Source organism: Plectropomus leopardus, chromosome 12 (assembly GCF_026936395.1).
Source record: "Plectropomus leopardus strain MGB_pleo_1.0 chromosome 12, ASM2693639v1, whole genome shotgun sequence".
In the NCBI taxonomy this organism is placed as follows: domain Eukaryota; kingdom Metazoa; phylum Chordata; class Actinopteri; order Perciformes; family Serranidae; genus Plectropomus; species Plectropomus leopardus.
The window spans coordinates 2407068-2423869 of NC_142187.1; the positions used below are offsets into that span (position 1 = coordinate 2407068).

At 41.7% G+C, this 16802-nt stretch overlaps 1 protein-coding gene across 1 annotated transcript in view; it reads left to right on the forward strand.

Annotated features, from left to right (window-relative positions):
- Positions 1 to 16802, forward strand: part of LOC121951857 (phospholipid phosphatase-related protein type 4-like) — an 80790-nt gene that overhangs the window by 48838 nt on the left and 15150 nt on the right. Inside the window, exons 7-10 of the mRNA XM_088085275.1 lie at positions 5040 to 5175; positions 5598 to 5826; positions 12829 to 13447; positions 14014 to 14170. Of these exons, the coding sequence (XP_087941401.1) occupies positions 5040 to 5175; positions 5598 to 5826; positions 12829 to 13447; positions 14014 to 14170 (1141 nt within the window). The remainder of the gene's footprint in view (positions 1 to 5039; positions 5176 to 5597; positions 5827 to 12828; positions 13448 to 14013; positions 14171 to 16802) is intronic.

Consider the following 16802-nt stretch of genomic DNA (forward strand, 5'->3'; position numbering starts at 1 on the left):
TCATCACTAGGTAATATTTTTCTGCCAACAACCTGTCTGTTTCTTTCCAAGTCTGTTTATTGAGGAATATCAAAGGGAAGCATTTGAAACAATCTTAGCTTTGTAATACTGAGGCATGTTGCAGCAAATGTCACAGAAATATCCATGAATCTATGGTGGTAATCTGTGGTGGTATTTAGCCTAGTTCTCAAGAAAAGTTGACCAAGATCACTGAAGCCCATGCGAGCTGTAGTTTGAAACCCAGTTGGTTGTGATTCTTTGTTCCAAAACAATAGTGTCTGATTTGAAAGTCAGAAATGTCATTGGTCAACTTGGACTCAAAGATGAACTGATTACATGTGATGGTTACAGGCCAAAGGTCAAGAAAGCTCACTATAACCTGAAAAACATTGACTTGGACTCAATGATGATTTGATTTCAGTGGTCAAAGGTCAAGGTCAATGTCAGTGACCTTGCATCCATTCAATTCTGGAGAACACAGTATCTCAAGACCACTTTGTAGGAATTTCTTCAAATTGGCACAAACATTCGCACAAACACATACTTGGACTCAGTAATGAACTGATTAGATTTTGGTGGCCATAGACCAAAGGTCAAGTTCACTTTACAAAACATGGTTTTGGCTATAAATCCAGCATTTCATACACTGATTATGACAAAATTTCATTAAAAAATGTCTAATAGCATAAAATGACGAAGTAATGATATTCGATTTCCAAAAGATCAAAGGTCAACTTCACTTTCACATCATAATCCTCCTGCAAAAACACATTACTCAGCATATCTCAGAAGCAGAAGGGGAGACATTGTTCAGATACTGAATTGGTGACACCATAGACATCGATATTAACTGCAAGATATTAACTCTTGACTGGTGCACGGAGGCATAAAGCTGCAAAGTGATATTTCTAGTCTTCGATTTTGGCTCACTCATACCTCCTCCTTTAACTCTAATTACCAGTAGACAAAAGAAAGGCAACGGTGTCATGATCTCACTACTGATACCATGTGCTACAATTGCTATGGTGGTAAAGTTACCTTGCATGTTCATATATTCAACATGTTCAATATTCAAACCTTACTGACATTTAGACAAACACTGTACCGTTTTACTGAATTGTAGCAGGTGTTCCACATGATTCAGCAGTCAATCCTAAGTGGAACATAATGACAGTGCGTCCCAAAAGAAAGCGGGTGTTCAATTATCACATAGAGTCTTATAACACAGGAGCTCTATGTCCACACTGAATACATAAATATGCACTTCTATTACTTCACGTAAACTAACCACATAGCTATCAGCTGTGCAGTAGAAATCAGACTGGAGACATAAGCACTTAAAATATGTGAAGTAGGCTACTTGCTATCTTCCTAGGTTTATAACATTACTTTTTGTATCAGAAAAGACACTTTTCATATTGTGATATTTACTGGAAATGACATTCAGTATAGCCGACAACAAGTAACATTAGCCTAGCTTGTTTTTCACAATGGTCATTTACCATAGCAGAAACTTTCAGCCTTCTGGTGATCTCCCTCCAGCCAGCTAACACTGTGTTTAGATTTTTGCAGTGAAATAAGGAGGTTTCATTTAAATAATTCCTCATTTCAACTTAATCTTTCTGCTGTTCTTCTTCAACTGCGGCGCTTTCAAAGCAAGAAACAGTAATAAATACAAACACATAATTCTATGAAAGCTCAGCTCACAAACTTGCAGCCAGTGAGGACAGCTCTTTTGTCGGCTTCAAAATCCAAAATTTGGCCATATTTGTGCAGTTTTTGTCATTTTATTACATTAACTATTAACTCTGTCTATCATCAGCCCAAAAATAACCAGCGTGAGTCGCTCTCCTCCCTTCCCTGTCTGCTAAAATTTGATCTCTGTCATGTTGCCGATGGCAGCCGCCTCGCCTGGGCAGTAAATCACACATAACCTGTTGGACATTAGTTGCTCAATTAAGATATTACATTAATCACACAGTCATATTGCTTATAACTAATGCAATTTGACCTGGATTTAGCGCTGTCGTAGCCTAGGCTACTTTTAAAATTGCCAGAATGTGACAAATGTTATGACAAAGGTTCAGCTGGTTTGCATAAATCAAACCGGTTTAACCTCATAGGCAAGGCAAAGCAGCTTTATATGTATAGCACATTTCATACAACAGGTGCAATTCAAAATGCTTTACAGAGCAATAAAAACATGGTGAAGATAAAATTAATTACTAAATGATTTTTAAAAAAATCACTTAAAAATAGAAAGAGGTGCAAAGATAAAAAAGATCATTTAAAATGATTTAAAAGCAGTTTGTAGTCATTAGTGGTAAAGTGGTAAATGGATTTTAAATGGACTGTACTTGTATAACGATTTTCTAGTCTTATTGACCTCCAAAGCACTTTCACGCTACATTATCACATTCACCCATTCACACACACATTCACACACTGGTGGCTGAGGCTACCCTACAAGGCGCCACATACCTGCTACTCGGTAATCATTCACACGAACTCATACAACGATGACGCAGCATCAGGAGCACTTTCGGGTTCAGTATCTTGCCCACCCTACCGACATCTTACCCTGAGGGATCAAACCGCTGACCTTCCAATTAGAGGAAGACCTGTTTTACCTCTGAGCCACAGCTGCCCCTGTAAAAAAGGGAAGCTTTTTATCTTTGTCTTAAAAGTGTTCAGAGTTGGGGCTGGTCTGACATTATCTGGGAGGTTATTCCAGGTTTGTGCTGCATAATAACGAAACGCTGCTTGAGCATGTTTAGTTCTGACTCTTGGGATGGTCAGTAGGCCGGCCAGTAGATGTTCTGAAGGTCCTTAAAGGTTCATATGTCTCATAAACCGGACCAGACTGGCAAAACCAGAAATCAAACCAACTCTTTTAGCATGTATAGGTTGTTTAACTGGGAATATGCTTGAGGTATAAAATTATGTAAATTTAAACGACACCCATCAGTCAGGTATTATGGATGGATATATTTTCTGCTCATTTTGTGCGAGTTTGTCTTGGATAACAAGTACCTTAAGGACAAATGTTGCAGGTGTCCTGGTGTTGAAGTACACGTCGTTCTGTGTATTATTCAGTGCTGACAGTAGACATGGATGTTCAAACTCTTGTATAGAAACTGGTGGGTTTTCACACAGTATATTTGATACCTCCCACACATCATCACCCTCTAGCCCACACAAACTCTGATAAACATGTCCAGCATACACTCAATCAGATAAGAGCAGAGCTGAAGCAGTTACATTTTTGAGCAGACACACACGCACACGCACACACACGCACACGTGCGCACACACACACACACACACACACACACACAGCGCTCAGCTGCCTACACCTTTGTTGTTTTGCCCTCTCCTGCAGGAAGAGACGTTGGCTACAGATATGTGAGGTTTTGCTCTGAAACATCAGCTCTCCTTGTCAGATGATGCTGAATCACCAGTCACTTAACACACATTTAAATAATACATTTAACCAATGAAGGGTCTTGTTTGGATGCAGATGGAGAATTATTGAGCTGGGGAAAGGGATCTTTGTGATGAACTATGTTGCAGGATTGTTGTCCTCCCTAGATGTGATGATAACTCACATTTGTTCTCCAGGCAATCACTGTGCAAACTGCAGGCTTCACTGGGCTATTTTAGGGTCCTTTGATTGGTATTGTATCATCTATCATCAAAGTAGGAATGAAAAAAATGAAGATAAAATGTGTCTGATTGGCAGCCTCCACTTGTTTCTGTGCTGCAGTGCATCAGTTCTGCTCTGGGTCAGGTTTGGCAGGAAGGCTACTGATTTCTGCAAAGCACACAACAAAAAGATGCCTTTTCCAGTACACATGATGTTATTCCTGTTACACTGTTCTAACAGCATGTTTTAACTACATCTACATTTGATACAAGCATTTAAGCCAAACAGCTAACTCCTGTTTTAGCGCTCTGCTTACTTGAATTGGGATGAAAAAAAGGTGGCGCTCTTCTAGGCTTCCAAAATGTTATCAGACTGTATGCATTAAATTCTGTTTGTACAAAGAGTCATTTCACAGAGGTTGTCATGCTCAGAAAATGTATCCACTGATTTACAGATGTATTTTTCACAATAGTTAAAGTTAATATAATTTCACCTCTGGTCGCTTTGTAAAACTGGCTTCAAAATTCAGTGCTGTTCCTGGGGGTTCAGCTGAAGCACTAACAAAACAACAAAAACAAGTTTTCAACATGTCAAAGGATTAGTTTGGTATCTAGTGCCAAAGAGGAAAGGCTATATTAAAAAACAGAAGGTGGGTTTCAATTACTGATTTGCGCAAAATTCAAGGAATATTTTAGTGTGTCGATAAAACACAGTTGCGAGATGACTGTCTTTCCACTCAACTTTTGAAGAGTTATGTGATGCAATAACAGCTGTTGTAGCTCCTTCTGCATCATGAAGGAGCCAGTTCCTACTGACAAGCACATAGCCATAGCCATAACATAGAAAAGACAAAAAATGGTTTCCACTGCAGTTTTGCAATTTCTTTTTTTAATTGCCTGAAATACCACCTCATGGTGGTGTATATTTTTTGTGATAAATAAATGCTTCTTGGAATTTTATTGTTAGAGGAGAAGTCACAGAAGATCACTCAATGGTAACACAGTCAATTGTGTTTTATCTACATTTCGAAAATATCACTTAAGTTGTGCTCAGATCTTTTAATGGAAACCTGTTGAATATCACATTTGCTAAGCCATCACTTTGGAATGATCCAAAAATCTAAGTGGTGTGATCAGCCACTCTGTGACAGGTAGAAATACATCACATCACAGAAGACAAAGATATTGTAATTTAAGCTTTGGTGTAGGATGGAGGAGCTGACATGGCTGAGAGCTCAATCTGGATTTGCTCCAGATGAACTCATTTTTATGCTCATGTCCTCACTGCATGCTCCTCTGTGTCTCACTGTATGTGTGTGTGTGTGTGTGTGTGTGTGTGTGTGTGTGTGTGTGTGTTTGTGTGTGTGTGTGTGTGTGTGTGTGTCTTTGTGCAGGGTGTGTATGCAGTGGGGAATTTCCAGCCCAGTGAGGATCGGTCCAGAAGTCGAGCACCTACCCCGATCCTGAGAGAGCCCCCCCTCACCTCCCTGCCCAATGTTAGCCAATCAGCGCTTAGCAACAGTCACCAAGGTAAAAGCATGTCTATCAGCTATCTCTCACAGTCATAAATGACTTCACTCTGACAGTTATGGTATGGAATACTTTTACAAAAAGAAACTGATGCTGCGCATGAGCCTTACTGTGTTGTGAACAGAGGTTACTGTGGTTCAGCTTTGTTCGACTTTGGGTACTCTAATACACTGTTTCCAAGTCAGACAGGAGATTCGCACACTGTAAAGGCCCCCATTAACTTGATGTGTGCAACGTTTCGATCTAACAGAGATCTTCTACAGGCATTGTCAAATCATCATCACAAAGCAGAAAAAGCAATATATAGATAGAGACACATTCATCTCTCAGGTGATTTCAATCTACTTTATACAATGAGTACACTTACCTAAAATCATCCCCTTGACTTTAGCAGTTGACCTCTCCCTGTTGTCCATATACAGGTCACCACACTCTGGCTCCCAGCCAACCAGAGCCCATCATCACACGGACCTCCTCCCACACCCTGTCCCCCAACCAACCAGAGCCCATCTTGACGCGAAGTGCCTCCTACCGAGAGCCATCTCTATCCAATCTGAAGAGAGCCAGCGCTGAGGTGGAGGTGATAACTCCATCCAGTCCCCTGGGAAACCACGAAAACATGATGACCTTCAGCAGCAGCACACTGCCAAGGTAAAGATTTCTAGAGTGTAAACTCTGTGTTCGTCTTCATGCATGTGTTCTATGAGGCAAGTGAAAAATAAATGTGATGTTTAAAGCCATGGACATACTTCCAGAGTTAAACATCCAAAGACAGCTGCCGACTTGTACTGGTCGCATAAATTAGTACTAAAATCAAGGATCCTCATCGGTCTGGCATTCCATGCAGCACATTTTCTGATCTGCACTCCATTCAAATTAGCCCATCTGGTTTTATTCCTTTAAAGATGAATTCTAGAAATGTGGCTAACAGCGGATCTCCTCGCAAAACTTCTCTGCAAAACAAGCATCCAACATTTTTCTTCCTCTTGACTAACCAGCTAGAGGTGCAAACAGCATCAACAGGAATGCAGTGTGCAACAAGACATTAGATTTTCTAACTGGAGCATGTGCAGTCAGAGCGATTGTTATATACATTCAGTCTGCGCAGTCACAGATTTTGGGCTGCACAGATAAATGTCCGCATGGATCCTTGCAGACATGGGTGGATGACAACATCATGACAACAGGTGCTGATGAGAAAAATTCGGAATACCTGGACGCTATAGCAAGTCACTCTGGGATTTACGGGAGCGTATATGACATAACGTTACCAATGTTAAATATCTCTACAACGCTCCATGCTTGACTAGAGGCTAACTGTCATGCCATTCCAACAAGGGCTCTGGTGTGTTCGAATCTCTTTCAGAAATGGAATCCTGCAGTGACTTTTTGGAGACTTTGCAAAATAAATCCAAAATAGTATCTGACACTAAATGGCCTCTGATTGTCATCTTTTACATGTTAAAAATAGCTGATGTTGTTGTTGTTGTTAGCCATCCACTTGCAGTCCACAGTTCCTCTGACCAAGTCTGTCGGAGGCTGTGTTCTTGACTTGTCGACCAATCAGAGGCTTAGAGGCCCGGATGTGTGTGTATTAGAAGATGGTTTACCTGGTTTGCTTGCTAGGGGCGATGTGTAAGTTAGATTTGGTCCACCTATGTAATTGCTACCAGTCAAATGTATATTTTGTATGTTAATAAATAACAAAAAAAAATCCATATCCTTATTTATGTATTTTTATTTTTAGCAGCCCCTCATCTTCTATTCTGGACAAGTAGGTTTGGCTGTTTGACAAGAGAAACATCTGTGGCTGAAAAAGATAAATGTCAAGCCGTGCTGGAGGCTTGTGTTGTGTGACTTTTCTGTACCAGCCAGCGCTGTATAGTAATTGTTAAATAAAAAAGTGATTATATGCCACAGCGTTTCTCTTTTTGCTGTGGTATAGAAAGAGGTCTGATAATCGTTATTTCACTTTAGTGTTGACGTTTAAAATTCTGAGATTGTGACAACTCCACTGCACACTGAAGCCACTCTGGGCTATTTAAATTTTGGTAAACCTCTTGTGGATCATGGGAGGCACATTCATTTCACATTCACTGAATGTAAGTTTGGCTACAGCTGCAAAGCATAAGATTAGCCAATGTGAGCTACACCTCAGCTCGACTTTTGGACAGTGAAAGACTTGGGGAAGTAGGAGGATTTTGCAAAAGTAGTCAGTCTACAAATATTAGTTTAAGTATGTATTTGGGATGTACTGAGCATATGAATAGATAGCTGAGACTGGGGGTGGGCGATATATTGAATATACTCTATGTACTGTGGCAAGTTCCACATGTGATATGTAAAATGATTATATCGCGAACTTCAAGTATAAATTGTCATGTTGTTGTCATAAGCCACCCATGTTTGGGTTTTACTTTACTCTCTCCTACGACTCTCTGCCTCTCACAGACACATACTAAGCAGGGTTCTTGCAGAGATACAGCCCATTATTATTTAGTCATATTTTGTGACCATGTTGCTCTACTGTGATTTGCAAATACTACTCATACCTGAACTTAGTTTATTTCCAGCTAAGAGGTCGTCAGGTCATCTCAGGCATCTTTACAAACAATTGATCGTTACCTTTAAACACTGAGCCAATCCTCTCGTGGTAGCACATAAAAATACTTTTGTACCATAGAGTAACAGTGGGTGGGGTATCTTTGGTCCATTTGAGCAGGATGCACTTTCTTGCCAGAAGCAATAATTTATCCAATAGTCTAAATTTAAGAGAGAGAGGGGACAGATCTTTAGAGGGTAGACTTAAGAGAAAAAGCCCAGCGTCTCTTGTAATCCTGATCTTGAAGATGTAACTAAGTTCCTTCGCAATTTAATTCCAAAAATGAGAAATGCATTTACATTGCCAGAAGAGATGTATATAAGTCCCCTTTTCTCTCTGACATTTTGAACAAAGGGATGAAAAATTACAATCCATTTTGTTCAGAATAGAGGGCGTAATATATTTAATCTATGAAGGATTTTATATTGAGTTTCCCTTAGTCTGAAGAACGAAAAGACTGAGTAGACCAATCATCCTCGATGTACATGTTGTTGAGATCCCTATCCCATTTACGTTGGATGTCATGCAAGCTAGTTGGACAGATAGAAGTCAGAAAAGAGTAGAAGCAAGAAATAAAATGAGCACGGTTTTGCCGGTTCAAAAGATAAGATTCTAGGGCAGTAAGTTCGCAATCAGATGGAGAGTGAGTGTGTGCATTAATGAAATGTCGAATTTGCAGGTACCCAAAAAGTGCTCTTTAGGTAGACTAAACTGTTCTTGAAGTTGTGAGAACGACAAGAGGGTACCCTTCTTAAACAGATCACCAATGATCTTAATGCCCTTGGTTTTGCACGCACCAAAAATTGAGGTGTCAACACTACCTGGGGTAAAATCACCATTCCCACAAATGGGTGCTAACATAGAGATTGAACCTTTTCTTCCAGAAAGCTGTATAACACACCTCCACACCTTAACAGTGTTATACAGCAGCGGGTTAACTTTAATATCTTTGGTGATATTACAGCTTTTTCAGGTTAGTAACCCCCACAGCGAGAGAGGTGATACAGCCCAAGAGTCCATACAAAAAACTGAATCTAAATATGAATGAAGCCAGCCCCAAATCAGACAGGCTTGGCAAACCCAGTTATAGAACAATAGGTCGGGTAGGCCGAGGCTGCCTGCTTTGGTTGATATTTGCATAATCTTGAGTCTCTCCTTGGGCTTTTTCCCATTCCAGATATATTTAGTAAACATCCTTTCAATGTCTGATGCCACTTTCTTAGATAACCAAAGGGGCAACATCTGCAAGGGATACAGGAGTTGAGGGAGGATATCCATTTTGATCAGGGGGGCGAGATCCGCAAGAGTTTCTACCAGCATCCGCTGGCGTCACTGGCCACTTGACCCTCTCCGTTTTTTGGGGGGCATTTTATGCCAATATTGAATTGATGTAGCTTCGTTGCTGTAGTTCCGAATCACCTCCGTACACATTGCTCTGCTCTTAGCTACCATCTTTTGTACTACAACTACGAATCCCAGCAGCCCCAAAATTACACACAGGGAGTGTGAGAGCACCCCCTTGTGCCAGCCGCCGAAAACACACTTTGACGTATATATACGTCAATGGCACTCAAGCGTTGGCTTTCAATGAGTTAATTATAGCAATACTTTTTAAAATTTGATGATTTGATATGAAAGCACTTTATTTATCTTCCTGTTTTAGATTAAATGCTACTTTAACAGTAGTATATACAACTATATTATATAACTAGCTACTTTATTTAACTTTACTCTGACTGCAGTTCATTCAATAAGTTTGTGTTTAAGTAGTTAACATTAGTTGAAAGGACATTAAAAAAATCAAGATATATATTGTGATATAGCCTGAAAATATTGTGATAATATTTTAAAGCCATATTGCCCCACCTTACCTGAGAGTAATTTGTTCTGTTCATTCTTTTTGCGATAAACCATCACCATAAAATATGTTTGTGTTTTGTGAATGTTTAGTGGGATGATGCAGTGACTACATTTGGAGGCTCTGACTGTCAGAATAGAAGAACAAACCTTTTTGTGAAATGCTAACTGATGATGACGAGTCCTTTCAGCCATCCTCTTCATTCAGCAGCAATATCCCACACAGTGACTTAGTTAACCTATACTGGCTACAGCATCGCTACAAACTGTGACTGAGCAGCCTGGAACAAATATCACTACAATGATCTCAAGGATCAATGATTTGTTGTTGTCATTCCAGTCATGTAATACATAAGAACGAAATTAAGTACTCTCAGGTCTCAGTAATCATTTAATAAGAACATTGTCATAAATGAAACAATAATTAGGCAAAAATCTTAACTGATCCACACAACTGGACTATTGAACTAAGCAGCTTTTTCACTGTTTACATAATAATCAGGTCTACATATGGTGTAAATCTTCATATTAATCATTTTTTATTGAACACAACGGACTCAGTCTGAGCATGTGGAAACTCGTTTTTATTAGAATATAAAAGAAATTGTCAAAGGAGCTTTTTTTCACTCTTTTATTACCATGAGCAATCTGTCTGTTGCCCCGTCCTCTTTGTCTGTGGCAGAAACACTGAGGGAACAGGAAAAGTGTTTTGAGATGTGTTAAAACTGACTGTTCATCTGAGAAAGAAGCACAAAGGTCTGTGTGGGCATCACTGACAAGAAATGAAATACTTGCAAAAGCACCACACTAAAGCAGCACGGATAGAGACACACAGGGCTTTGGCTCTGTGGAGCTTGGTTTCTGGCGTACTGTTTGAGCTCACACAGCTGTTTGAGGAACTCACCACAGAGCTGACTGCACCAACTTTAAAAAGAGAGGGATAAGGCAGGGTGTCAGTGATTGTATGCATTGTAGCACACAAAATGGGAGCTGTTGAGGTGGCTTATCGACACCTCCTGCCAGACATTAGGCGGGTTTCCATTAACCCTCAAACTGCGCAATCTGATATTGCAATAAAGAAAAAAAAAACGCCTGATGTAAAAGTGTCCGTTTTGGAAAAACTCCCATTTTATCGCAAAAAAAATTTTATGCTCAAATGAGGTGGTATTTCAGTTGATATGAAACAGCAAAATTTGGGACTGCAATGGAAACACTTTTTTGGCTTTTCTAGGTCACATGATGCCATGGTTATGTGCTTGTTGGTAGTAACTGGCTCCCTCAGGCATGATGCAGCAGGCGCTACAGGAGGTGTTATTGTATCACATAACTCTTCAAAAGCTGAGCAGATCATCCTGAAATTTTGAATCTATAATTCCTCAGTAAAATTGTGGACTATCACCCAGAAATCCTTCATTATGTGGCCCCTCCCATGTATAAGGGGCTTGCCTTTCCACTGTCGTTCCATGAAGTGAAAGAAACTGGTTCTCCAGCACATCAAAGACAACATCCCTGCCAGCCTGGACCCTCACCAGTATGCTTTCAGGACCAACAGACTTATAGAGGATGACATATCAACTGCTCTTCACTCAGTCTTCACTCACCAGGAGAACAGAACAGCTACATCAGGATGCTGTTTGTTGATTTCAGCTCAGCATTCAACACAATCTCTCCCATGAAGATGATTGGAAAACTTAACACTCTGAGCTTCAGTGCAACACTCTGCAACTGGACTTCCTCACATGCAGACCCCAGAGAGTTAGGATTGGCAGTCTCACCTCCTTTACATTAGTGCTCAACACTGGAGCCCCCCAGGGCTGTGTACTCAGCCCCCTCCTGTTCACACTGTAGACCCATGACTGCACTCCCAGACATCAGGAGAACTCTATCGTGAAGTATGCGGACGACACCACCATCATCGGCCATATCCCATACAACGATGAGAGTTAATACCAGGAGGAAATCAGCAATCTTGCAGAGTGGTGCACAGAGAACAACCTACTGCTCAACGTCAGTAAAACCAAGGATCTGATTGTTGATTTTAGAAAAAAAGAAGACACACACCCATGTCTAGATCAGTGGAGCTGAGGTGGAGCAGGTGAACAGCTATAGGTTCCTTGGAAATACTATCACTGAGAACCTGTCTTGGTCATCACACATCACCACCCAGGTTAAAAAAGCACAGAAAAGGCTCTACTTCCTACGGAAACTTAGGAAGGCTAAATTCCAGAGCAAGATCCTGGTTAACTTCTACAGAGGAGCAATAGAAAGCATACTGATGGGAAACATCATGAACTGGCATGGTTAGTGTACAGCCCACCGACAAGAAGGCTCTACAGCAGTGATTAAAACTGCCCAGAACATCACTGGTTCCCATCTACAGAGCATCAGTGACCTCGGTGAAGAGAGGTGTCCGCAGAGAGGCCAAAGGATACTGAAAGACAGCAGCCACCCCAGCCACAGTCTGTTCACCCTGCTGCCATCTGGAAAAAGATACAGAAGTTTCTGCTGCAGAACCACCAGACTACAGAGCAGCTTTTTTTCCCCTTCAGCTCCTTCTACACCAAAAGATGTAGCAGGATTTAGATCAAGTTTAATTTAATTTCTTCTGAAACCAGGTTTAAATCTACCTTGTACCTTGTATAACACGCCTACATGGCCTTGGATTGGAAATAATGACGGCTAGTGCGGTGGCTGCAATAGAAATAAAGCTGCCAATGTTTTGAACATCCAGCTCCATGCTTCTTGGAATGTTATCGCCAGAGGAAAAGTTGCAGAACATCACTCAGTGAAAATGAAGTCATTTCGAAATTGTGTTTAATCAACATTTTGAAAATATTGCCTAAGTTTTGTGCAAATCTGTAATGAAAATCCGCCAGTTGTGAGGTATGATTGACAGGTAGACCCAAGCCTTATGCAGAAAAACTGTCCTTTTGGTTCTGATTGGCTCTTCCTCTTTAACATAGCTCCCCTCTATACGTAAAAACTAATATCCAGCAGTTTTGAATGTATCTTACAGATGTATGTAATGTTTATTTTAACTAATCATACTGTTGTGATTATCATATTGGTAACTTGCCTCACTGGTCAGCAGTGTGCAATTGTAAATATGATCATGTCAGTAAAATGGTAATGCACTCTTGCAGCAGTCTTCTTCTATCTGGTCTTTATTAAGTTTTCTTTGCCCCTCCCTCTAGGTCCCATGGAGGCTCCTCATTGGAGGAGGGTCGCATACCCCGCCGTCACGCCTCCATTCATGCATCAATGGACTCAACCCGGTCCAAACAGCTGCTCAGCCAATGGAAGAATAAAAACGACAACAGGAAGCTATCCCTGCAGGTGATGGATGGAATACGACCAGCATCATCCTCATCTCCTCAGAGGAACATGGAACTACGCTGCTCCTCTGAACCTTCTGCTATGGGCCTGGAGGCAGAGCTGCGTGGTGGGCCACACCTGCCTCAACTTATCTCATGTCAGGAAACAGAGTTGCGTGCAGGGGCCCACATCCCGGCTCAGTACATGAAACTGGCAGCGAGCTCTGTTCCTATGACCAATCATAATCACTTGAGCCATAATGGCAGCACCGGATTGTCTGGTGGGGCCAGAGTGTCTATCCAGTCCCGGCCTGGATCTTCCCAGCTGGTTCACATTCCTGAGGAGGAAAACCTCACCAGCAAGGATCAGGAGAGTGAATCAGAGGACAGCATTATGGATGGGGGTGGGTCTGTGAGGGAAAAGTGGCTGAGAGTGGCTGAAAAGACCACCATCCCCTGCAGACCACTCAGTGCTGGAGGACAGCCTCGTCTTATGCAGGTTAATTTTTCTTCAACACTTTTTTAAAATCCATCCATCCATAGCTGCATTTAAAATGCAAATCTAAAAACATGTACCTCAACCCTAGATCTGTTTAGCATTTCCACCGCAGACAGTACTTTGTTCACTAATGATACAAAGTGAAGCCTGCACCCCGTTAATTGTCCACAGAATGGGACACCGTACCCCTAGACATGAACACTGAGAACAGAGGGGTAAGGGCAAAGTGGTAAAGGCAAGGGCTGTATTGGGATTGAGCGTTAGTATGAAATCACCTATATCTTTGACCTCACAGAGTCAGTGTATTTGAAAAACTAATTCCCCTATTTGTTATGCAATAAAATCAAAAATTTACTCTTGTCACTATACAATTAATTGATTGTAGTGTAATTTCAATGCAGGCTGTGTCGTTTGTGGACAGCTACATGAAGCCTTTTTGTTAATAGGTTCCTAGTAGTAGCTTTAGGACTCCACCTACAGGAACAGCAGATTAATTGGTAATGAGCACACATCCCAGCAGCAAACCGTTGAATAGTTCACATTTCACTGTCATCCTTCTATTCCAGGTGATAGCCTTATCCAAACAGCAGGGTCTGCTTCACTCCCCTCGGTCGGAGGATGGTGGCAGCACTGTCAGCTGTACCGGATCCATTCGGTACCGAGCCTTGACAGACCAGGACCCATCACCACCAGCCTCCACTACCGGAGCAGTGGGTGGAGGAGGTCTGTACTGCTAATTGAGAAAAATGTGCTAAAGCTGGCATGTGGTAGTGCATGAGAATCATTAAGACATTATTAAGTGGTATAATTATCATTAACAAATGAGCCAACCACAGAGAAAACAAGCAGCCTAAAGTGAACTCTGCCCTACTTTTTACATTGTCTTTTTGATATATAGTGGATCGTTTTTATGACACAACACGGAGGAGGGCGCTGCTCTGTCAGTGATATGGACGTATAATTTTATGGCATTATATATAGTGAAAAGAATGAAAAGAACAGGAAAAAGGGTTTCCAATTATTTCTGCTCTCATTAGGAATGATCAGTATTTACAGGTAGGAGGATTGTCTTAGTATTGACATAATTGGTCTAAGATAGGGGCTACTAATAATTGCAGCTTGTCCTTGGACAAGAGACAGAACCCCAAATTGCTCCTGAAGGTTGTGCCATCAGTGTGACCGTAAAGATTAAATTAGATCCTGATGAGCAGTTTGGCACCTTGCATGGCAGCCACTGTGGGTGAATGTGGCAAGTAATATAAAAAAAAGCTTTTAGTGATTGGAAGACTGAATAGCCACTATAGGGCATCTCCACAGGTTGGAGGACAGTGGATAAGGCCTGGCCTGAGACTACCACATGTCAGATCATACTGGATGACTTCAAAACACACACCATGACCAAGGCTTGTAATGTTGGTCTGTTAATAAAGTTTTAAGAAAACATCAACCACTCGACGCTTATACAAAGATTTAGTAAAGCAAATCTAGAAGCATCTCCATTATCAATGGGAAGTTTTTAGATCAACATCTCTACAGAGAAGAAGAGAAGCCTGTATAGTGCCTAGTACGATGGTACAACATATCCCTCAAGGACATAGAGTCAGAACACCTGCTTAGGAAGAATGCTGTGAGAGACTCTTAGAGCATCAATAGGGCAATGCTTCCTGGCAAGTTGAAGCTCTAGTACATGTAGCTCAGGCCACTAACCCTAAAAAACTCATATGTCTACGGTAGACAAGCAGGATAGGAAGATAATCTTATATCCAAAAAAGTGCCTTTGTCTTCCCAGGTGCCTCAGCAGCATGAGGCTCTTCAGCAAAGGAGTCCTAGACCTCCCCATTCTACTCACACACCAGCCATTTCCAATGCCTTTGTCTGGGAAAGGGAGGGTCAAGGGAGGCTTGTCAGATCAAGGCCAGATTCTGAGCAGCAGGTGGGCCATGCAACTGGAATATGGCCACAGAATTAGGTCAGATGCTCTCCTTTCCAGCTGGGTTCGTAACCCCTAACCTCAGACCAGATTTTGTGTTATGGTCGGCTTCACACGATGACGTTTACATCATCAAATTTACAATGCCCTGGGAGGATACAGTGGAATAGGACTACGAGCGCAATAAATTATGGTACGATGAGCTTGCAGCCAACGCTCAACAGCATGGCTGGAAAGTAAAAGTCCGTCCAGTTGAGGTAGGCTGCAGAGGGTTCATAGCCACATCAACATCAAGACTACTACCAGAAGTTGCAGTTAGAGTCATGGCCCAACGGTGAGCAGTAAAAGACCTCTCCAGAGGTACTGTTAAGGGCAGTCAGTGGCTCTGGATGAAGAGAAAGGACTCCACCCCCAAGTAAACAGACAGCATCTAGGGAGTGAGCCTATCAGTGAAATACAGAGGAAAGAGAACACCAACTTGATAACCCAAAAAACAGCATTGTTACCTCAAGACCAAACAGGATGATTAGATTAGATTAGAATCTAATGAACAGATTGGCACCTTGCATGGCAGCCTCTGTCATTAGTGTATAAACAAGTAAAGTTGGGAAACTAGAAGGGAGATTTATAGAGACCATTATCACAACACATGGTTTGCCTCAGAGGGCTTTACAGTGTATGACATCCCTCTGCCCTTAGACCCTCACATCACGCAAGGAAAAACTCCTGAGAACCTCTGTAACGGGGGTCAAGAAGAGCGGTAGAGGATGATGAGGGATCCCTCTTCCAGGACGGACAGACTTGCAATAGATGTCGCAAATAACAAATGAAATACAATCATGGCAACAGGAAACAGAAAGAGAGAGGGGGAGAGAGAAAGAGAGAGGCACAGCAATAATAGAAACAGATGCATGTCATATTACAATAACGATAGGGGTGAAATTATTAATTGCACTCTATGATGATGTTGAGGGTAATGATAAGAGTCTCATGCATATGTTGATAGGGAAATGTCCAAAGGCATGATCACAGCATCGGCACAACCAGGACCAGACCACAATCAGGGCGAGTGGCTGTACAGTATCAGTACAGCCACAGCACGAGTATAACCAAAGGCAGGGTCACAGTGCCAGCACAGCTATCACCACAATCAGGCACAGCCAAGGTTACGGCCAGGATCCAGGAAAACTAGGAAACAAGGGAGCAAGAATTCTCCGGAGAGGCAACGGGATTAGCATAGTGCAGTTCAACAGACCCAGGCTCCGTAATCGCAAGCCCCAGGTAGTGACAGTACCACATGGCTGTCACAGATGTAAGGCTAAGCTAAACTACTGAGGCTAAGCTAAGCTTTCAAACGGCTGTCACAGATATAAGGCTAAGCTTAGCAGTAAGGGTAATACAGTAACCAGACACGCATGGTTTTCC